General features: G+C 40.8%; 2 protein-coding genes across 2 annotated transcripts; both read right to left on the minus strand.

Moving 5' to 3' along the window:
- Positions 1–305: 305 nt before the first annotated feature.
- On the minus strand, positions 306–24209 carry LOC144662430 (double-strand break repair protein MRE11-like). The gene is made up of 18 exons (XM_078523233.1): positions 24023–24209; positions 23895–23938; positions 23654–23754; positions 22937–23097; positions 22286–22373; positions 19484–19740; positions 18147–18338; positions 17601–17760; positions 16629–16709; positions 6731–6854; positions 6115–6221; positions 5010–5255; positions 3879–3984; positions 3160–3315; positions 2832–2878; positions 2209–2291; positions 1310–1376; positions 306–629 (listed from the first exon to the last, which is right to left on the minus strand). Exons 1-18 carry the CDS (start codon positions 24031–24033, stop codon positions 564–566), a joined length of 2097 nt encoding a protein of 698 aa, XP_078379359.1. The 5' UTR covers positions 24034–24209; the 3' UTR covers positions 306–563.
- On the minus strand, positions 7993–12278 carry LOC144662436 (uncharacterized). Its single transcript, XM_078523240.1, has 2 exons — positions 10268–12278; positions 7993–9079 (listed from the first exon to the last, which is right to left on the minus strand). Exons 1-2 carry the CDS (start codon positions 12070–12072, stop codon positions 8104–8106), a joined length of 2781 nt encoding a protein of 926 aa, XP_078379366.1. The 5' UTR covers positions 12073–12278; the 3' UTR covers positions 7993–8103.
- Positions 24210–24248: the final 39 nt, after the last annotated feature.

Genomic DNA, 24248 nt, shown 5'->3' on the forward strand with positions numbered 1-24248 from the left:
TAATAGTCTGGAGTCTATGAAAAGTCTAGAAAACCTCCACTACAGTTAAACAAATACTTGAGTCAACGAACGAGCTCAGCAGAGGAGAGAGGGGGCATTTTTCTCCAGCTCCCCTTGGAATCATTTCACTTACTAACCACTATCTATTAAGGTTACTCTGACTTTCATTGCCCAAGAGTTTATCCTTGTGGATTTATATGTGTTACCTGACCAAGATCACTGAAAACAAGTGCCCCTGTTGACTGGTGTTTTCTACCACTCATCAGTCTCTCCTGGAACACTCCACACCATCCAATGATCCTTATAATAATAATTTCTTTGAGGGCTCTGTAAACCTCAGCTGCTTTCAGTTTTTCAACTAGACCATAATGTAAAATTAATTTGACAAGTCTGCATCTCTCATGAAGATCTTATTAATAGTCCAGTTTGGCTTGCGTTGATGGTGTAATAAGTGTCTTTACTTGTCTTGTAAGCTCAGAGTTTTACTCTCGCAGATCTGTTCATTGTAAAAATACTTCACACAACTTGAAGATCTCTAAAGAGTAACTAGAACTCATCTGTTGCTATCTTCGACTTCTTTTACTGCTTGGCTGCATTGAAAATGGATCATCTGAATCTTCACTTTCATCCTGCAAGAAATAAAGTAACAACTTTCAGTACTTAATTTTGTACATGTATGTGTATGGATGTTATCCAATTCAAACTTGGACTATGAGAAGTCCCTATTTTTTTGAAGAGTCTGTGGAGTGTGAAGCAAAAAAATAAATGACCGTGCGAAAAATGGGGCCGAGTCGGAGTAAGGTGAGGCCATTTTTTTGCTTCGCACTCAACGGAGTGGAGTCTGTGAAAAAATAGGGACTGCTCGTTGTCTAAGTCAAACTACCTACAAGTGCTTCAACCCCCCTCTTACCCCCCCCCCCCCATTCCAGATTTTTGGTCTCACTTGGGGTGTTCCACGCAAAACACCAAACCTTTTTGCCATAATGGTCTCATTTAAGGCTCTGACACAATAAAATATACAAATATAAATTCTATTTTTAATATTTTGGTATGTTTTAGGGGTCAAGAAAAGCTTAAGCCACACCCAGATTGGTCTCTTTAAGGGGTTCTTTTAAAAAATCCTGATGAGCATGCATCTGCGCCCCTTCATATAGGAGTCCACCCCCCCCCCCCCAGGACTCTACTCTAGCTCTGTGATACGGACACTTCCTATCCCTTTGGTGTCTCTGTATTACAGAAGTTCAACTCTCAACAAAATGACTCACGAAAAATTATGTCAGATGTACATATAATTATTTAGAAAACATACATCATTGTCCTGAGTGCTGATAACAGAGGCTTTGCTTCTGACCCCTGTCGACCTTTGTGGTGTTGACCTATAAATTAAGTATCAGTGTTAACATGCAAGCAATAGTAGTTATAACTGATGATAGTGAAAATAAAAAGAACGCAAAAAAGAAAAGCATACTTAATTAAATAAATTAAGCTTTAAGGCCAAACATTAAAGCGCAGTTAATGGAGCGAGATGCTCATGGCCCTCGCTGGGTCGTTACTGTTTACTTTGATTGTGTAATGTAACGCAATGGAACTGTATGCCTTTCTTTTCTCGAAAGGACAATGATAACAATGGCCGTTTAGGCATAAATGTTGCAACACTGTGTAGCACAATTGTATCAGGCATTTTGTATGGCTTGTCTTTTATGATAAAAAGAATTGTCTTTTTTGATATAAAGAATTTTAGGGGGTTATGTTGGAAGCCCTAGGAAATTTTTGTGTCTTGATTTTTGCCCCCATTTGATCATCCCTGTCACTTGAAATCCTGAGTACACCCCCTGGGGTACGAACAAACAAACACACACACATGAACAAAACATGCAAACCAACATACAAACAAACCGAAGGATGGGTGGACAAATAAATGAACAAATGGAAGAAATTCTGACGAAATGGATGTTAGATCTAAAGTAAATATAATTAATTTAATGTGAATATTAAAAATAAATAAATGAATAAACTGTATGTATTGTTAAAATTGGTAAACATAACCAACACTGATGCCAGCTAATTCGTAAAAGGTGGACAAATCACACAAAGTGATCTGGGGAGGGAAGGATGGAGAAAGAGAGTAAGGACTAGCTTATCCTCAATGATTATCCTGTCAGAAACACAGTGAAAAGATAACAGTTTGTTACTTATTTAGGCACTTACTGTGGAGTCTTCGTCTTCTTCACAGAAGATGACAAAGGAATGTTAAATTCATCATCATCATCATCATCATCAGATATTATTTCCTTGATGATAAAAATAAAGAAAAAGTATTGGTTGACAAAAAACTTGTGCAAGAATGCAAGGGGTGGTGAATGGTCCTTCAAAAAATGTGTGTCTCGCAAAATTTAAGCAAATTTCAGGGGTCTCGTTGCCTCAAATTTTTCTTTGACACCTTCTCAGAGTCTCGATTTCTTTTGCAAGGCTAAAGGTCTCGAGCTCGCAGAAAAGATATCAGTCTCACCGTCTCGCAAAGTCTCTGTCGCATTTACCATTTGATACCCCTAATGCAGCCACTAGTGGTATGACAAAAGTCAAAATTTAAAGACATTTATTTTATCTCTGCTGCAAGTCACGGCTGGTTATGGTTGCAAAGAAAGTTTTCATCTACTCCCCCACCCACCCTTTTCAACCAAAACAACCAATCTTTAGGCATCAAATGGGACTTGAAGCCATAATTTTTGGAATCTACCTGGCATCATAATTTTATATATTTTTACCAGTATGTGTACATGCAGTTTAAGACAACACAATCACAAAAAGAAGGGTTTTTCATTTTTTGTTACCTCTTCCTTGCTTTGCTGTCGTCTTTTCTTGGATGCTGAACTAAATGCTAAAAATAACGATTATCATAAAGTTTTAACTTAATAATTATTCATTGTAAAAGAAACATGATATGGAGAATTGCATGTATGCAAAAAATGGATGTCATTGATAGCAAAATTCATGGCAATATACTGTCATCAATGCAAGATGATTAAAATTATAATTCATTCACTTTAACTTACACAGCAGTAAGAATTATTTTTTTTAATGCTTTTATCTTCGAGGCACAACAATAAAGTTGAATTAACACTCTTTTATTCATCTTTAATGGCTTGGCCATTTACTTACAATCCATGATACTCCGTGAAGTGTTTGCAGCTGCTTGTGCCGCTGCCCTTCCTCGGCCACGCCCACCTCTTCCCCTTCCTCTGCCTCTTCCCCTGCCACGCCCTTCACCTGTTCCTCTGGTGGATGTGTTTGCAGCATCACCACGGCCTCGTTTCCCTAACGAATAAATTGACAGTTGTCATGAATTCTTATGCCCTTCACCAGTAAAAGTCTGCATACAAGCCTAGTGGCACATCAAGCCAGAGCTTATCTTATCTTATCTTATCCCGGTTTTCCATAGCATGAAGACTGGCAGTATTTCTACACTAGTCCATTGCAGGGTGACCCCCACCCCCTCCAGCATTAAATTTGCCAGTACCCTTTATACACCTGGGAGAAGAGAGCCACACTGTGAGAGTAAAGTGTCTTGCATATGAAAACAACCCTGTGCCCCAGCCAGGGCTCGAACCCAGACCGCTCAATCCAGAGCCCAGTGCATTAACCATTAGGCCACCATGTCTCCCTATGCCTTTCACCAGTGGTGAATGCTAAATTATTTAATTAAATATTTTTGTGATTTAGTAGGCAGATGACTTGCCTGGATAGTTGCCAGTCAGGCAAGTGCATGAGCATGAAAAGTTGCCTGCCCAGTAGAAGAATCTCCTTGCCCTACATGACTGAACAGCACTTTTATGAGCCCTGGTAGTATGAAGTGCAAAGCATGGTTATCATTTGTTTACCTTTGCTAGTACTTGGTCTAGATGTCTCATCCTCCTCGTCACTCCCACCCATGTCAACATCATCATGTCCATTACTCCGTTGGCTGGCTCGTGATTCTTCTAGGACCTAATATTTTACACCATGACAACTTTAATTTGGCTTTACTACAGGTTCTACACATCCCTATAATTATAAATTAGTTTAATTTTCAACAATTACCGGTAATAACCGATTAAGTTGTAATATTTCTCAAACTCATTAATATTCATCAAGTTAAAACAAAGAAAATATAACCGCGAAGGAGGTTAGGATACCCAGTCTTAATAAATTACCATAGATATTTTAGATTCTATTTCTCCATTTACTCCGTAAGTTTTTGTTTTGATTGAGAAGATATATCAAACACTCAAAACAGTGTTTCATCAGCTTTTTAAACACCTCGAATTTCGTCAATAATACTCCGCTGCACGTCATATTTTCAACTCTCTTCTCAGTGTTTGGATATCCCAATGAAACACTGTCTCTCTTGTTTTATATATTACGTCAAGAGAGTTTCAAGAAGTGAGTTAAATATACAAAACATAGTGGAGTACTTTTGATGAACTTCAAGGTATTTGGAAATGTGTTGAAACACTGTCTTGTGTGTTTGATACATCTTCTCAATTGAATCTTAAACTAAGAAGTAAACTGAGCAATTATTATTAAACCTAAAAAGTTTATGCCAATAAATAAAATAAATGGCAATTTGCAGTGGCATTTCCAAAGTGGCTCTTCATCCAGTGACACTATAAATCTAAGGAAACAAATATTGTAAATCAAACATAAACTTGTTAAAAATCCCAACCAGCAGTTATGATAATCATTTCCTTTGTTTTAACTTTACATGAGTTTGCGAAAGCATACAGTTGACCTTTGCCAATTCATAAAAAGCTCAACCTTTCAACCTGGTTGCACTGTTCATAAGTTAGAGTCCTTTTACTGTGCAAATCCAATAGCCCTAACACTTTGATTTGACTTTGGTATGTTAGTTGTGCCCAAACCAATCATATGACAGATCAAACTACAGGAATAATTGTCATAATGGTTTGTGGTTTATAGGTCTTACTAGTACACGTTCACATTTTTTCTGATTCACACTGTAAATTAAATACCTTTCTTATATCTTCTGCTTCATTGGTTTCATTGTCTTCTTCTTTCTGTCGTATTTGTTCTGTGTGCTTTAGTACCTCACCCTCAATATTATCTTCATGGATGTTTCGACGTGCCTTTAGGTGTTTCTGTGCTTGATCTAACTGCCACTTAACCAGTGTGGAGATTGCTTCTTTTTCATCTTTCTCGACAAATTCACGCAGGGCCTGAGCCATTCTCCCCTCTGTTAAAATGCGTAGCTCCAAGGACTGAAATGTAATTGAAAAATAAACTTAAGATAAAAGTAAAAGTCTGCATTCAAGCCTAGTAGCCCATCAGGCCGAAGCTTATCCTGGTTTCTATAGCATTACATGACTAGGAGTATTTCTACTCCTCCCTGGAGAGGACACCAGTCCATCACAGGGTTACCCTCAGCATTAAATCACCAGTACCCATTTATATACCTGGTTTGAGCGAGGCACAATGAGAGTAAAGTGTCTTGCCTAAGAACACAATGCAGTGCCCTGACCAGGGCTTGAACCTGGACTGCTTGATCTGGAGTCCATCACGCTAACCATTGATAAAAGTAAGTAACAGACACCTTCCATAGCATGGGAGGCACTGGGGCCTAATGGTTAGTGCGCCGGAGAACGGATCAAGCAGTCCTTGCCAGGGCTGCGTTGTGTCCTTCGGCAAGACACTTTACTCTCAAAGTGCCTCTCTCCACCCAGGTGTATAAATGGGTACTGGCAAATTTACTGCTGGGGGTAACCCTAGGATGGACTAGCATCCCATCCAGGGGGGAGTAGAAATACTCCTTGCCACCTAATCCTACAGAAACCCGGGATAAGCTACACTCTGACGAGCCACTTGACTCGACAGAAGGCTTTACTTTTTTTTTTCCTTAGGTGGACACTAATAGGCATGTTCTTTTCCCACATATACAAATACTACACCTTTTACTTCTCTGAAGTGCATTCTTTATCTGGTCCCAATGCTGCCTACTTATGGGAGGTTTGACCACAGCTCAGAAGACACATCTAACTCTAAGATTGTGTTCACTTAAATTATGATATAAATTAGACAACTGAATAAAAGAGATTGACATATTTTATTACAGGTACATACTTGCTCCTTTGAAGTCAGGTATTCTTTGATCAAATCTTCCATTCTTATGGTGTCAAGTACCTCAGGACGGAAGTGAGGAACTTTAATTTCTTCTTGACCCTTTTTATCTATCATGATAAAATACACAAAAATCAAAAGAACTCAATCTCTAAAAATAACAGTGAGTGTAACTGTAATTTATTGAACAAACCTCACAAATAACATTCAATTCTGGGAGTGTGAATTATTAAGAACAGTGACACATTCAAAACAAGTTCTCAGTAAGAAGGAGATAAGTCAGTTACAATCTTTACCAACTCAGTGTTTGTCCTGGTAAACTGGCAGTAAGAAGAGAATGAAAGTCTACTGTACTAAGAAGGCAGCATGGCCTAGTGGTAAGCGCACTAGACTTGTAATCCGGAGGTCCCGGGTTCAAATCCTGCTCCCTGCCACTGGATGGATGCTTGTCCCAAATTCAACTCATCCATACTTTGTATAAAGCCAACTGGTAAGCCTCCTGTCAGTTGGGATTTTTAACAATTTCTGTTCTATTTACAGTGTCCCCAAGTAGCACAGCCCTGGCTAAATGCATTTCAGACACTTTTATGAAGTTTTTTTTATTTATTTTTTTTAATACCTGTTTTATGTTTTTCTTTGCTCCTGTAGAAAAGTAAAATATCTTTTGGATTGGCCACCCTGTCAACAAATTGTTGTCCAAATCTTCTGATGTTAAATGCCGTGAATCCATCACTATAATCCACCTATCAACATACAAATTGGAGCGGCATTAATTAGTTCATCAGGAATCGCACTATTATTCTGTTACTGTCATGTATCTGTTGCAGTTAATTTTTGATCGCAGTTAGTTTTTTTATTTTTTAAAATAAAAAAAAACTTGTAAGGAAAAAAACTAACTACTAGGCTAATGAGTAGAAGGTCACATGACCCTTTCCAGGGTCCCAGCAGTGTGTGAAAAAAACATTTTCCACTTATTTCATTTCACTTAGCCAGTGGAAAATAACACTTATTGATTAACTCTCTCTTGTAAACATCCATGAAATAAAACTACAACAGTAAAGTCTGGGGTAAACAGGTAAACTTCAGCGAAGCTCAGCGAAGCTAGACTAGTTCAAGCACATGGCGAACAAACAGCACTGTGCGCATGTCAGGGAAACGAAGCTAGTACCAGCCCCCCTCTCCTACTCGCTTGAGTTAAATGTAAATAAATGTAATTAGTATATACACACTCAGTGATCTTGGTGTTTCAAGCAATCTGATTGGTTCGCTATCTCGGGCTAATGAGCATTATTCACTCCCTACGGAGTGAATAATGCTTGATCCAAACTGAAACAAAATGGCCGGCGTAAACTCGCGTTTCGCCGGCGTTTTTGAATCGCAAATACTAAGAATACAAGAAGATGCTGAACCAGAAAAGACAAAAAAAGGCTAAGAAATTTGGCCTGATGGTTTTCAAAGTAAGAGAAGACTACATATTTCGCAATTTGCAGCACAATGTCCACACAACTCGAGTACTAAAACGATAAACAATTGCTTACCGTCAAGTCGCTCTTCGCCCGGCATCGGCAGAAATGAATACCGTAGATTTATCGGCAGCAACATCAAGTTGTCGGGAATGCCTCCAATTGTTGCCCAACAAAAACTCACGTCACTTGTGAACAAAACTGATTTTATATTCACTACTTCACTTCACTGAGTTGATCGCTTCACAGAGTTCGCATCACTGATTTTCATAACTACAACGTGCAACTTATTACATAACTATCTGTCAATCAAAAATCTTAACAATACTCGGACCCAGTCTCCGACACTCTCCCCCCATATCGGTCCGAAGGAAAGATATGTAACTTGTCCTTAATACAGGAGACTGGGCAACAACAACAACAACGGATACTGCAAAATACTTAAGACAGTCACTAATAGGACCTTGTATAACGAGAGTTCAATTCATGGTTCAATGTCAATATTAAATTAAAGTTCTCAATGTCAGAGTTATCCTGAATTCTCCTCGGCTTCTGCAATTTGATGGATTCTTTCCTCAGCCCGCAAAGCTGCCTGTCTCCTTGGCCGGAAAACAGTTGCATCAGCATTAAGAACCCTGGAAGGTGCACGGGCAACTGAGTCAGAAGAAAGTTCCAGTGGATAAAGGTGCTGCACTGCTCTTTCGAGGAAACTCTTCCCTGATCGCAACTTCACAGCTCTTACCACTCCGTCTCTTCCTGGATACAGCTCCTGAACAATGCCAAGAGGCCACTTTCCCCGGTTTTTGTCCTCAGACTTTAGGATCACTACGTCTCCAACAGCCAATGTACAGGGCTTCCCTGGATGCTTGAGGTTGTGCCTCTCTCTCAGGCTACGGACGTATTCACTTGACCACCTTTTCCACAGTGCGTTCTTGCATTTGCTAAGATGTTTAGCTCTTCGTCGCAGATCCACATCGTCAACGTGATGTGGTTCCAGGTCTGGTAAGATGTTGCACTGTGGAAACATCATGGAATTAGGGGTGAGGATTGGAAGTGCCACATCATCCTCCACATAGCTAAGAGGCCTATCATTTAAGGTTATCTCCACATCAAGTAGCACTTCCTCCAACTCTGCCCACGAAAGGAAACCACACCCAATGGTCTTGTAGAAGGCATTTTTTACTAAACCGACCATCCTTTCAAATTGCCCACCCCACCATGGGGCGCGGCTGAGGTTGAACTGCCAGATTATTTCATTCTCAGCAAGGAACTTGTTAAACTTCTCATCATACATAGCGTTTCTCAGCCACCGTGCTGCACCAACAAATGTCGTTCCATTGTCAGAATAAATCTTCTCTGGTCTTCCCTTCCTTGCAATTAACTTCTTCAGACTCAGAATGAACTCTTGGGTTTCCAGTGAGGGCACTAAGTCTAAGTACAATGCACGACACAGAGAACATGCATACAACACAATGTATGCTTTAGCTTCCACTTTCCCATGTTTCCTGTATTTGATTGGCCCTGCATAATCCACTCCAACTACTTGGAATGGGTGAGATCCTTGCGTCCGATCTACTGGGAGGTTACCAGGTGGTGGGTTTGCTGCTGCTCTCGCTTGAAACTTTTGGCAACCATGGCATCCTCGGATGGTTCGCTTTGCTAGCTTTCTTAGGCGTGGTACCCAGTGGTGTCTTCTCACACTTGTCATTGTCAATCCAACTCCCCCATGGAGAGTGCGCAGGTGTTCATGGTGCACTAACTTCTGGGTGTACAGGTGTTTGTCTGGGAGGTATATGGGATACACACCCTGTATCCTACCACGGCACTCCAAAATCCCATCCTGGTTAGGTTGCAGGTTTAGTTGTAGACGGTCATCTTGATAGTCACAAAACTGTTGGGATCTCTTCACCCAGAACGTATGCTGGTTCTTTATCTCTTTAGTTGTCAGTGTGCCACTTAATTTCTGGTTAGGATTGCGTGAATTGTACAGGAACCTGGAAATCCATGCACAAATGTTTATAGCTTTGTTCAGTTCAAACTTTTCAAGAACAGCATCCAGCCTGTCAGTGACATCCACAGCAAGCGCAAATAATTCCTTGGTAGCTTTGGCTTCAGCTGTACTTCCTGCAGAGGGTTGGATAATTTGTTCCGGTGGCCAACGTTCACGATCTGCCATCCACTCTGGGCCCTCCCACCACATCTCACGATACTCAACACTACCACCTCTGCTCGCAAGATCAGCCGGGTTTTCTTGGGTAGGGACATGTCTCCATGTAATCTCTGACTGAGCACGAATCTTCTGTACCCGATTCTCCACAAACTGTTTGTATTGTCCTCCACCATTTATCCAAAAGAGAGCCACCGTACTATCTAGCCATCCATTCAGTTCCGTGACAGGCAATCCCTCCATGGCAACCTTCACATTCATCAACAAATTTGTCACCATATGAGCTGAGATTAACTCTAATCGGGGAATTGTTAAGCCCTGCTTGGCTAGCCTGGCCTTTGCTGTTACGAGCCGCTGAGTGATGCCTGATTCTTGCCTCACAACTGCATACACTGCTGCACCTACGCCATGGCTGCTTGCATCACCGAAGCCGTGTAGCTGAATTGCTTGGATGGGCTCCCTGTGTTCCACAAGGGCCCGAGTAATGGCTATCTGTTTGGGTAGACTCTGTTCCCACCTTTGCCACTTGAGTTTCAGAGTGCCCGTCAACTCAGCGTCCCATGCCAACTTTTCACAACACACATCACGATACAGACACTTCCCCACCAGAGTTACTGGCGAAACAAATCCAAGGGGGTCATAAATACTTGCAAGCTTGCGAAGAACACCTCTCTTGGTTGGGTCTGCTTCCCGCTCAGGAAAGGATATAATTATCTCATCACGTTCCTTGTCCCATCCCAGTCCAAGTAGACCTGATCCTCCTGCATGGGGTTTCACGAGTTGCTGCTTTGCAAAGGTTCCCTCTTTATCCACTGGTGGGACAGGGTTCTCTTCTAATTTAGGCTCATTTGACTGCCATTTGTGTAATGTGAAGGTTGCATCTTCAAAAATCTCGATAGCCTGCTGCTTCAGCTCCCTTGCCTTTTCCACTGTCACGCCCCCACTAATCAAGTCGTCCACATAGAGACTTTTGCGTAGTTCAGCCACTGCATGTGGTTCACGTGCTTCCCAGGTTTCCAAGTGGTACGTGATCACACCTCCTAGAAGAAAAGGAGATGGTGCTAGGCCAAATAAGGCTCTAGTAAAACGCAATGTCTCAATCTCTGAGTGTTCTCCTTGCTTCCAATGAAACCGCAGAGCATCACGGTCAGACTCTTTTATTCGTACTTGCAAAAATGCTTTCTTGAGATCTCCCACAACAGCTACAGGATGTGTACGTGACCTAACCAGTACATTCCACAATTTGTTTTGCAGTGGGGGCCCTGGGTACAAACAATCATTCAACGATACAGCATTGGGGTGGGCCTTGGCTGATGCATCATACACCACACGGACTTTCGTTGTCGCAGCTTCTTCTCTAATGACAGGTTTATGTGGGATGTAGAATTCAACTCCTCGAGGCTCTTGATCAGCTGCTTCCACTACACCTTCAGCTTTCTGTTCTTCGATGATCTCACTGTAGGCCTGTTCCATCCCTGTTCGTTCCAGCTTGCGCTTTAAATTCTCTAGTCTGCGGAGACTTCCTTGTTTGTTAGAAGGGAGTGGGGGATGATTGCCCTTCCATGGCAACGCTGCCTCATACCATCCCGCTTCATTGCGTGACAACTGTTCTCGAAATTCCATGTACACTTCACCTTGGTCATGCTGTGGTGTGTCCTCAAGTCCCAACACATCTAATTTGCATAGTTCCTCATAATCCACTTGACTGGTCTGTGTAAGAAGCATGTGTGTAGTATCGATTTCCTCCCCTGGGGAAAGAATGACCCATCCCAACTTGGTGCGTTCAGCCACAGGTTCTCCCTGATTGCCAATCCGTGGTCGAGTGTCAGTTTTGATTCGAGCGAACACCCCAGCGCTTAGAATAACATGAACTGGAAGTAATGGTTTGGTGTCTATGTCGTCCATTTCCACGCCCTTCAAATGAGAGTAGGTTTTCATCAACTGTTCATATCTGGGATTTTCCAGGCTAAGGAGCTCTCCTCGGTTTACTTTAGTGAGATTGACTTCTAAACTGTAATCCCCAGACTTAGACGAAACAGTGCTCTTGTAAATCTCCATTTTCGCTGTGGTAGAAGCCATAAGCATCACAACCTTTTTGGGCTTGATCTCTGTTGGCCGTTTTCCCAGCAGGTCCAACAGCTTGGCAGAGGCATAACAGCTAGATGCACCAGAATCTAACAACGCACGACATTCAATTCCACCGACTTTAACCACCACAACAGGATAAATAACCTTATCATCATCAACCGAAGACATAACACTCTCCCCCTTGGGTTTTTGATCAATGCAGATAGAAGTGTGATGTCTTCTTGAACAGAAATAACATGACATTTTACTGGTACATTCGGCCGCCCTATGTTTAGGGCCAGTACAGTTAAAGCAAAGTCTTTTCTCCGCCAGAATTTTCTTCCTCCCATCAAGAGTAGTTACGCGCGGGCAGTCAGAACACCTGTGCGAGGTATCTTCACAGTACACGCAAACACGTGTTTTGGCTTCTTGTTGTCGCGTGTTGTAAACACGTGAGGGCGAGCGATCACGTTTTGGCGAGTCAGCTGAATTTGACTCCACAGGATTTCGGCGAGTCCACGACTTCAAAGCTTCGCACAATTGCAGAAAGTCCCAACTTTGCCAGTTCTCATCGTTCCTAACCAAATCGCCACGAATTCCAGACAATTTATCGATCGTGAGGGCTACATTTCCGTTGACTTCACTTAATTTTCCCATAGTTTCGAGCGACTGAACATCATACAACAACCGTTCGTAAAATTGATGTATTTTTCGAGGCTGGTTTCCGCTAATCTTCGGCAAATCCAAGATATCTCCCACGTAGGCTTTCTCCACTTCGCTTGAATTACCATAACGCTCGCACAAAATGCCCTTTGCCCTCTCATAGCCATCGGCGGTGAAGGGCAAGCCGTCGATGCTTCTCCTGACCGTAGGCACAACAAATTCCTTGAGATAGGAAAATTTTGTAATAGCAGCCATGCCAGACTTGTCGATTCCTTCGGTAAATTGGCCCCAAAACCTTGTCCAATCGAGGTTAGTTCCATTGAACTTCGTAATTGCAAGCTTCGGTAGTTTCGCCGCAGTGCCTTGATTTCCCACGTGACTTGTGTTTTCCTTTGCGTTTGACGATTGAAGTCTTCCTAGCTCCTCGTTGTATCTGACTTTCTGTTCCAATAGCTCCTTTTCGAAGGCTAACTGCTCCTTTCTGGTTTTATCAACTTGTTCCTGATCGATTTCGCTTAGGCACGTAGAAATGTTGTCCATATCTTGGTCAACAGCCGCTATATCCGCCTCTACTCCATCACACCACGTGCTAATGTCGGCCATTTCTTCCCCAGCGGCAATTTTTAGCTCTTCGACTTTTCGCTTTGACTTTTCCACAGAAGAGACGACGGCATGTATCGCCTCCTTATGTCTCTTGATACGGTTGCTATTTCGAGCCGCTAATATGGCTTCGGTTTTGTCCCTGGTTATTTTAAGTTGAGTTAATCTCGTCGCTAGATCACGGTTCGCAGCATCCATCTTTCGTTTTATAATTCACTGTAGTTTTTCGGCTCTTTTCCTCTGGTTTGAGGACACTGTCCCGTCGGAGGTGCCACTTTTGTCGGGAATGCCTCCAATTGTTGCCCAACAAAAACTCACGTCACTTGTGAACAAAACTGATTTTATATTCACTACTTCACTTCACTGAGTTGATCGCTTCACAGAGTTCGCATCACTGATTTTCATAACTACAACGTGCAACTTATTACATAACTATCTGTCAATCAAAAATCTTAACAATACTCGGACCCAGTCTCCGACAAAGTGTTATTCAACCAAGATCCTCCACAAATATTCAGGAAAACGTCTTTGTGCAAGAAAACATCCAGTTTTCACCACAGTTCTGCAGACGTTCAGTATAATCCAAACTTTCAGGTGGATCCTTCGCCAACTGCTCTTTCAATTTTCAATTCAAGTGAACTTCAAAAGCTTTGATTCAACGGTCAAAATGTTTTGCAAGCAGGTTTTTGATTCAGATTGCAGGTTTGAGTGGTGTTAAAGGACCATTTTGCTAGATTGTGACGAGGATTTTATCGAAGATTAACTAGATTGCCATGTTTGAAGATTCTGTAAACTGTTTCGCGCATGTCGGTTAGTGCCGCTTATATGTACGTTTTCCACGCATGAATTGAGAGGTCAATTAAATCGACTTTAAATGGTTTCCTTCCGAAAACTTTGAGATCGCTTGTTGTTGAGATCACTTCGTGTGTATATACTAAAACAATTATTCTTTGAAATCTCGGTGAATAGCGGCAGAATATTCACCTCGCCGCTCCGCGGCTCGGTGAATATTCTACCACTATTCACCTCGATTTCAAAGAATAATTGTTAATTATTTTAGACTACAATCATATAAATATAAACAAAATGGTATGCAAATATCATATTAGTATGAGGCTGAATACCACTAAAAATTGTATTAGCAACAATGTAAATTCTTCTTCAGAAAATAAGAACCTAAAGAGCCTAAATTTGTGCTAATTACCATTTACGTATGAACCTGTTTAGGCTAACTTGGAAAAATACAGGTTTGTACTCGCCAGTTTTTACTGAGTATTACATTGTATATCAAAGTTACACACAGGTTTGCAGAGGAGGGTCAAGGAGAAGGAATATAGACATACTAAGCTCAGGCAGGCCTTGTTGCAGTTGTTATATACAGAGCATTCATTCACAGTCAGAGTCAACAGAAATACAAAAGCAGCAATTAGGCTCACTATATCAACCCTCCAAGTTTATTTTTTCCTTAGTGGCCATTTGGCCACTGACAGCTCAAGTTTGGTTGCCAGTGAAAAATTTTAGTCACTAAATTAAGCTTATGCCTTCAATCCTTCTTCTCAATTTTAGTTGCCAGGCTGGCGACTACAGTTCCAATTTAATAATAAAGTATTTTTCGTTTGTCTCACGACGTAGTCACTTGTGATGGAGATCGCGACGTTTCGACTGCACACTGCTAGTCTTCATCAGAGTCGAAACGTCGCGATCTCCATCACAAGTGACTACGTCGTGAGACAAACGAAAAATACTTTATTATTGTACTCGACCACGATGAATAACCACAACATTTTTTACGATAGTTCCAATTTAGTCGCCAGCTCCAAAATTTCAGTCGCCATGGCGACTAAAATGGTCTTTACTTGGAGGGTTGTATATAAATCAAGTTATTATTATATTATTATTATGTTCAATCCTCCCGTATCAGTACCTGATGAATTTTTCATTTCGGAGTACGAGGCTTATCGATCTTTGTCATCATTACAAGTATCGAAGGCTACTGGTTCCGATAACATTCCCAACCGGGTCCTGAAAGACTTTGCTTTGGAGTTAGCTCCCTTAATTCGGGATATATACAACCAGTCCTTGAGGGAGGGATATATTCCATTACTTCTGAAATCATCTATTGTTTCTCCTAAAGTGACTCCACCAGGATCCATCGAAAAAGACCTGAGACCAATCTCCCTCACCTGTACAGTAGTGAAGGTTATGGAGGGCTTTACCTGTAGCAGGCTAATCCCCCAGTTGGATGGCAAAATTGATCCCCGCCAGTACTCCCACAAAGGTCATTCAACAACAGACGCCCTATTATATATGTTGCAAGCGATCTACGAGGCAGTGGACAGTGGTGAGGCATGTGCTCGGATATTTTTTGCCGATTTTTCAAAGGGATTTGATTTAATTGATCACACAATCCTGATGCAAGAACTTGCTGAACTCGATGTTCACCCAGCGCTGGTCAGTTGGATTGCTGCATTCTTAACAAACCGGAAGCAAGCAGTGAGAGTCGGAGGGACCCTGTCGGACTGGTTACCTTTAAAAGGAGGCGTGCCACAAGGGACCAAACTTGGTGTTATCCTCTTTATGGTTATGACTAACAAATTGCTCTCTGACTGGCGACTGCACATAAAATACGTTGATGACACAAGTGCTCTAGAGATAATTCCAAGAAACTCTGTAAGCTTGCTTAATTTTGTAGCTTCTGACATCCATAACTTTGCAGAAACTCATAACATGAGACTTAATCCAGCAAAGTGTAAAGAAATGCATATTAATTTCTTACACAATACTAACTGTCTTGTTAACCCTATTGTATTAGGTGACAATGTTATTGAGTGTGTAAACACCTAATATAAGATTCTTGGTGTTATTATAGACAAAGACTTAAAATGGAACTGTCATATCAACTATATAACTAAGAAAGCTTGTAAGAAGTTATATTCGCTTAGAGTCTTACGTAGAGCCGGCGTTAGCCAAGCAAATATTCTGAAGATCTATTTAAGTACAGTCCGGCCTGTTTTAGAGTATGCTGCCCCAGTCTGGCAGGCCATCCCTGGCTACCTCTCTGATGCAATAGAGCGGATACAAAAAAGGGCGCTTCACATCATTTATCCTGAAGCCGAATCATATGCTCATGTCTTACAGCTAGCTCAATTAGTTAGAATGGACACTAGAAGAGAAGACTTATGCCGTAAATACATGAATCAAATGAAGTCAGATGAACATCCTATTCACCATCTGTTACCGAGACCAGCACTAATAGAGTTTAAGTATAATGTAAGACAGAAAGTGCCAAAGTTTTACCTGTATAATAATGCCATAATATGTAGGACAAAGAGCGCTGAAAGCTTTTTCGCATTTCGCTACTTTTCGTAACTACCGGTAGTCCTTTTTGATAGATTTTTAATTGTAAATAGTAGACTTATCATTTCATGTAAGTGTCACTCGATAATTCAGTTTTTTTTTAACTGCAAAAGAGTTTTAAATAAACAATTATTAGTTTAATTTGCACTTAACTAATAAACTATTATTAGTTAAGTGCAAATTAAACACAAACAACTTACCCGTAACCTGATGAGGGGCTTGTCAGGTTGCCGAGGATTACCAGTGTGCTCACGTTGAGCCTTCTCAATCAACTGCTCCACCTGTGATAAGGAAACAAGATAATACTCAGAACAGGAGAGTGAGTCTGATAGCTTGCTCTTAGTCATCACATAATTCCTTTAGCATGTGCGAGTAACTCCAGTTTCTGTAGCATAAGGTGTGACAGGTAGTTTTGCTACAACATCGTTGATGGAATCAATGCTAATCCATCACATATTGTTGAGATATTGTTGAGCAAAAAAAGGCTAAGAAGTTGTTTCAATAATTTCAAATCTTAGCTTTATCTTTAGAGAGCGAGGCATGTTAGCACATTGGTTTCTGGTCAGGGTGGTCCAGGTCTGTGCCCTGGCTGCCAGGATCATTGACAAATGGGTGTCAGCAAACTGTTAGGGCAACCTGACTTAATGCTGAGAAGGGACCTGCAATGGGATTGGGGGGAGGGGGGAGGGTACTTGACATAATCTCAGGTAGGGAGGTGCGGCCTGGCCTCCTAAACCCTGACCCTGTTTAAGACACGAACCTCTGATTTTCCTACCCTGTTTAAGACAGAATGCCAATTTTTGATACCCCGTCTTAGACATAAACAAGTACCTTACTGGTTTGGTTGTAATCGTGAATTAAGCTAAGTATCAATTCTGAAATTAATGTAAGTTGGCAATACGGAAGAATTTGTAAAAATTTGGCTTGTGGCTACTGGTAAGTTTGTATAAATTTACACCTCTGCAGACATATAAGCCTTTCCTGTTTGACATTGGTCCATGTAAAGATACCCCGTTTAAGACAAAAAGGGGTGAAATATATACCCTGTGCAAGACAAAAAAGCCTACTCTTGCAGTTGCTGACGCCTACTTCAAAACATTTTAAAACCAGTTGATTCATGCTTCATTTGTACATGGGTCACTAATTAAACTCATAAAAGACTCACCACTCACCTTATTTACTAGGTAGGCCATCACCATATCCTCCTGAGTGGGGTCAATGTCTGTTTCCTTTAGAATCACATCTTCCATGTAAAAAGGGCGGACAGTCTCCAGTTTAACCTTGTTTATTCGGAACAATTGGTTCTCTCTCACTTCAAGAATTCCTACATGCCTGAGACAATAATAACAGGATGATCAACATAAAAGACACTCTGATGTTGTTGTTGATGATGATGATGATGATGATGATGATGATGATGATAATGGTGATGACAATGCGTGATGATGATGGTGGTGGTGATGATAATGATGATGATGATCATCATAATCATTATCATCATGATAACGGTGATGACAATGACCATGATGATGATGGTGATGATGATGACGACAACTGTGACAACAACAATGATGATGATACTAACAATGATGGTGACCAATTCTTCTAGCTACATGTGTATTGCTGTGCGTGTAATGTTACATCGCAGTAGAAAATGTGGTAATAAAATCAATAAAAATCCAGGAAACAAAAGAACTTTTTGGGGACTCTGCACTTACTTAGTTTTTGATTCTCCTTCACAGAGGGAAGTGGCGACACTTGAGCCTGGCTGGCTGATGTAAAATGTAAGGTTTGGGTCTTCTGCATTCTTTGGGTCTATAATACACTCATGTTCGTGTCCCCATATTATAAGATTAAGAAATTCAGCCAGAAACTTCTCTGGAATGTAGTTAGTCACACCATGTTTTGACCTGAAGGTATTAAGTAAAGGTAATGAAGGAATCAATGCTCAGAACTCAGTTTAACTGTTGCCTTACTCAGTCACCTCCAACAAATAGAAATGCAAAATATAATACAGTGTTATCTTGATTTCTTGAACCTCCAAGGGAAGTGAAAATAGGTCCAAGAAATCAGAAGTGAGCAGCCGAGTAGAGGAAAAACCAAGAATATTCCACTTTGTCCTGGAGAAGCAGAGATGTAAAAAATCAACTTGCATTAGATTTGATGATGTCCTGACTTATTTCTCTTTAACGCCTACCGGGATGTCGCACTTGGAGCAGGGATGGCACATTGGTGAGAGTACATGCCTCCCACCAATGTGGCCCAGGTTCAATTCCCGGACCCGGCGTCATATGTGGTTAAGTTTGTTGTTGGTTCTTGTCCTTGCACAGATGGTTTTTCTCCTGGTTTGCCAGTTTTCCTCCCTCCTCAAAAACCAACAATACTAAATTCCAATTCGATCTGGAATCAGTGTGATCGTAAGAGCCCCTATGTGGAAGATGCCACTATAAATTCCCATTTATTTTATTTTATTTTTATTTATGGAGATTGGGTTCCTGGGAAACTGGGGCTGGAGCTGCTGACCCCAAACCCAGGTAAGAAGAATACCCCAAAAGCCTGCCCAGCCCAGCCAGGAATACCGCCCGCTAAACCCAGCCCCAGTCCTAACACCCATCGCAATGAACCACAAGTTTAGTGGAAAACAACTTCAATAGCACTACAAAGGCAAACATCACATACATGCATAAATATGAGAGAAAGGGTGAGGAGGGAGGGAAAAAGTGCTAAAAACTTCAAACTGTACAAAAAGCCCAGAACGTTGAGCAAAGTAAAACTACAAGCACATGTAAAGGTGCACGCAAAAACTTGTCAGAATACTGCTGACCCTCAAAACACCGGAAATTCCCAATCAACAGGCCCAGAACAGTAATGCAACACTGGCAAAGGTCAGAACACTGAATTCTCTTCAGCACACCACATATTACACCAATTAACACTAATAAACATCAATGCCATGCTAACTACTGAGCAGCTAGCTCCTTGTCATTAACTAAGTTAAATATAATTATTTAACCTCATTAAAAATACTTTATATCAAAATAAACTAACATGCTACCTGTTCTGATGTAAAACAAATATATTGAACCAAGAGTCAGGATCTTCCTTGGGCCTAAGCATCTTAACATTCTGATTTAGAAAAGTTCTGTGAAGACGTTCATCTCTGATGGATCCTAAACCATACAGTGCTAACTTAACACTGCCCTTCTGAATCAAGATGGGCGACACAGTGATGTCGTCAACTGATGGAGCTCTACCAAAGTAATTGACAAACCCACACACACTGAGCAAGTCAAGAGCACAAAGGTTCCCTTCCTACACAAGAAAAGAAAAAATATAAATAAACTGTAATTATAAGAACTTATTAAGGTGGCTCAACTGGATTTTCAAGGGGTAACACCGCTCAAGTTTGAGAATTGACTACGTCGCTATTAACAATGCTATCGAAAAACGATCACCACAATTGTATTAGATAAAGATGAAATTTTTTTACGACCAGTGTTATATTGACATCGGAGTTGCCATAGCGACGAAATGACGTCATTACGTTTTTTACTTTCGCTCGTATTGCTCGGCACCAGGAGATTTTTTCGAAAATCGCTCGAAGGAGCTTGTACCACACATAGCTGCCTCGATGTTGGCAAAGTTTGAACAAATTCTATGAGAGCGTTTTCGAAATATTTGGGGATGAAGTTTTCGGGCCTATAAATACAGTCAAAAACATACTAACGAGAAAAAGGGGTAATATCTAAAGAAAACGACGCGCCTGTGAATCGCAATTTCATCTTATAGTAGTTTGATTCCATTTAAAATCGTGTGTAAAACAATGGTGGGGATTGCTTTGGTCGATTGCGAGAAAAAATAATTTGATGAGCGTGCGTTCCGGTGCTCTTGTTGCCATTTTTGTTTATAATTTGGTCTCTGCCTACAAAAAAGACAATAAATTAGAAACCGCTCGATGAATTTTTTTTAAAAATTTGACAAACTTGAGGTTTGTCATCAATTGATATAGTTTGCAAGTTTCAGGCCCATTGAAACATTTAAGGCAGTAAAATTGGGACTCCAATGTACTGATTTTTTCTCGAAGATTTCCTGTTTACAAGCGAGTGTCCTCATTATTCACGGGTATTGTTTTCAATTGTCATATCTACGTGCACCACTCCAGCAAAAAAATTCATTTGCATTTAGCAGGACGCTCGATTGCTTTCCGAAAATTTTTCCGAAGCATGCTAATCTGCCTTGGGGTGAGAATAGCAATGACAATATATGCAGAATAATAGCTTTCGTTTTCTGGACAGAGGCCCTTGACATCAATAGCCCGACAAATGCTGTTACAATTTTTTAAGCAATATAAGCATGTTTCGGAAAATTGTTCGGAAAGCAGTCGAGCGTCCTATTTAATGCACATGAATTTTTTTGCTGAAGTCGTGCACGTGGATATGAAACTTGAAAACAATACCCGTGAATAATGAGGACACTCGCTTGTAAACACGAAATCTGCGAGAAAAAATCAGTACACTGAAGGCCCAATTTTACTGCCTTAAATGTTTTCAATGAGCTTGAAACTTGCAAGCTATATCAATTGATGACAAACCTCAAGGTTGTCAATTTTTTAAAAAAATTCATCGAGCGGTTTTAAATTTATTATCACTTTTGTAGGCATAGAACAAATTATAAACAAAAATGGCAACAAGAGCACCGGAACGCACGCTCATCAAATTATTTTTTCTCGCAATCGACCAAAGCAATCCCCACCATTGTTTTACACACGATTTTAAATGGAATCAAACTACTATAAGATGGAATTGCAATTCACAGGCGCGTCGTTTTCTTTAGATATTACCCCTTTTTCTCGTTAGTATGTTTTTGACTGTATTTATAGGCCCGAAAACTTCATCCCCAAATATTTCGAAAACGCTCTCATAGAATTTGTTCAAACTTTGCCAACATCGAGGGAGCCATGTGTGGTACAAGCTCCTTTGAGCGATTTTCTAAAAAATCTCCTGATGCCGAGTAATACGAGCGAAAGTAAAAAACGTAATGACGTCATTTCGTCGCTATGACAACTCCGATGTCAATATAACACTGATCATAAAAAAATTTCATCTTTATCTAATACAACTGTGGTGATCGTTTTTCGATAGCATTGTTATTGGCGACGTAGTTAATTCTCAAACTTGAGCGGTGTTACCCCTTGAAAATCCAGTTGAGCCACCTTAATAAATAATTTTAAGTTGATTGCATTTCCTATCCCATATCAGACTGGTAACCCACAGTAGCCTGGAAATAAATTTTTTGTAGCCCAGTTGTGACATATGGTTTGCGCGAAAGTTTTCAGTGGCAGATCTGGGGGACAGAACCAGGAATGTTATCCCTTGTCTGTAGCCTTTTTCAGCTAAGTGTCAGGAGATATTCGGTGATTTCACAGGGTATTCATTAAGTAAACTAATGCTTCAAGTTGGTATTACCACAAATACATGCCAAGTGCAAATATGTAAGAGGAGGTGACCCTCCACTGATGTTTTGGCTGGCACGTTGGCCGGTGTGTCTGGCAGATTTGATACCTTACTCGTTAGTGACTGCCTTGAGAATCTGCAATAATTTTTTGGGCTAGAAGAGATTGTGTAACAGCAGCTGCTCAACCTTGTTCCCAGGGTCTCTCTCTCCCCACCCCCAGAGCTCTGGGGGGCGGGGAGAGAGAGACCCTGGGAAGGAGGTTGGTGACTGCTCTGAGTCCTCAATAGCCAATCCTTATACAAGATGGATTAGCACTGACTGTGTCACAACAGTGTAAAAATATATTTGCATGTATGTGCCTTGGAGTAGCACATATGAACATGTTTCTGTGATTATTTCTTACCCCAGCAGGATCATCATGATTGCCGTGAATGGAGAACACTGGAATGGAGATGTTGTAATTAGGATCCTCGTAATTTACCACAGGAAACCTGAGAAATGATTAAAAATACCAAAATTTTATTACAATACTAAGGATTTCTGTTTGTTGTTGTATTTTAAACATGGATACAGACAGTATTCACAAGTCTTCACAAAGGGCAGTAGAAATATTTTACTCATGTATGGTTTGAAAATATCTACAGTTGTTATAATATTACTCCAGGATAAATTTTATTGCTTACCATATGGGCTAGTGAGGTAGGATAGAAGGGTGGGGACCCAGGAGTAAAAGTCAAAGGGTGAAAAGTCTATAGGACGTAGGAGACAAGAGAAAAAGAAAAAGGGTCCTGTGGTGGTAGGAACCAGGAGATATAGTACAAAATGCTACAACATTGCATATTATTTTTCAAAATATATTTGGAAAAGCACAAGCTGTTAGGGTTGAAGCCACCAAGCTAAGGAACGGGACAGAAATGGGAGTAAAACACACAGTCTGGAAGCTGTAAGTACAGACTCCCTGTCCTCTTTCTCTCCCCTCCTTGCTATACAAGGAAAACTTTTCCTGGATTAACATTGCAGTTTTTTTTTAAACTTTTAACATAGTTACCGGTACCTGGAGTTGGCAAAGTTCACTGACTGATCACTGAGAAATTCTAACTGACAAGGTTTATCTCCCAGGCAATATTTTCTGAACAGTGCCATGGCGCCGTGCAAGGTTTTCCGAGATGGTTTGTTTTCATGGAAAAGATCTCCTCCAAGTAAAATAAAATCCACCTATTTGGGAAAAAAAGAAAATAAATAAAGACATTTTGACATACTCTTCAGACTGGTCTCCTGGGACTGGCATATTTAATGAAGCAACTTGAAGTGGGGGGGGGGCTTAAGAGACTCTTCTCTTAGTAAGTCTTTATTTTTTCAGAAAATAAGCCTCCCCCCCACCCCAAGCCCCCCAGCTCCACCGTCCCTGCAGTCTGCAGAGTATGGTGGAACTCAATGAGATCTTGCACATGCAAAGCCATTTTTAGCTGAATGCGCTGCATGCAATACAACCGGAAGACAGTTGTTGTTCACGTGCAGCAATGCTGCAATTCTGGTGTTCACAATGAACATTTCAGAAAAAAGACTCGCGGATGCACTTGCCATACTCTGCAGACTGGTCTCCTGGGACAGTCATATTTAATGAAGCAAAGAACTTAAGAAAGTGGACTTCAGTTCATTGCTCATAGACGTAAAAGCCACTCGAAAATGGGAATATTTAAAGCTGTTTTGTACGTACTTGATGACCGGAAAACTTACATCGAATCAAAGAGAACAAATTGCACAAACTCACGTTCTTGTCTTTTGCTATTTGCAGAATTTCCTCGAATGTTACCAGTGAATCGTTCCCTCGGACCTGATCTTTTTCCATATACCCAATATGGCAGTCTGTTGCTAAAAACGAATGAAATAACATACAATAATCAGCTTGCTCTTAGGGATGACCTTATCGTTCAATCTCTGGTACGAATAACCGAAATATGACAGACAGAGAAATAGGCAAGGGTGCCAGCGAAGGAGAAATATATACAAACCAACAAGAATGGTCATTGTATTTGCAGCATCGCCTTCTTCTTGCCTGCGAGTAAAGCAAAACATGAATAAGTAATTTGGGCCAATAAAATGTAGAAAACCAAAAAAAAAATACTGCAAAAGTTCATACTGGACCGCCATCTTGAATTCCCGCGATTTTGTGGAAGTCCGCTGACCAAGAGTTATGGCTGTCTTCGGTTTATCTTCGTTTTTCTCTGGTTTAGCGGCCTAAAAATTGTATTCAAGTATCGATATAAGCTTTATAAGGATCAAAAAAAATTTTTCGCATCTCAAGAATGTAAGGTGACTTATATCTCGCTTCAGTCATTAAATTATCAGCTGAAAACGTTTCTATC

This window comes from Oculina patagonica, chromosome 8 (genome assembly GCF_052425735.1).
Source record: "Oculina patagonica isolate OP01 chromosome 8, crgOcupat, whole genome shotgun sequence".
Taxonomy (NCBI): domain Eukaryota; kingdom Metazoa; phylum Cnidaria; class Anthozoa; order Scleractinia; family Oculinidae; genus Oculina; species Oculina patagonica.

What these genes read in the sequence shown, in the direction of transcription:
- LOC144662436 (XM_078523240.1), bottom strand. Translation starts at nt 12,072, where the DNA reads ATGTCATGTTATTTCTGTTCAAGAAGACATCACACTTCTATCTGCATT. An exon ending in ACGGGCACTCTGAAACTCAA is followed by an intron (nt 9,080 to 10,267) that starts GTGGCAAAGGTG and finishes AATCAAATACAG; the next exon opens with GAAACATGGGAAAGTGGAAG.
- LOC144662430 (XM_078523233.1), bottom strand. An exon ending in TTTGTTTTACATCAGAACAG is followed by an intron (nt 18,339 to 19,483) that starts GTAGCATGTTAG and finishes TAATACCTTCAG; the next exon opens with GTCAAAACATGGTGTGACTA. An exon ending in GACAGCAAAGCAAGGAAGAG is followed by an intron (nt 2,292 to 2,831) that starts GTAACAAAAAAT and finishes TTTATCATCAAG; the next exon opens with GAAATAATATCTGATGATGA.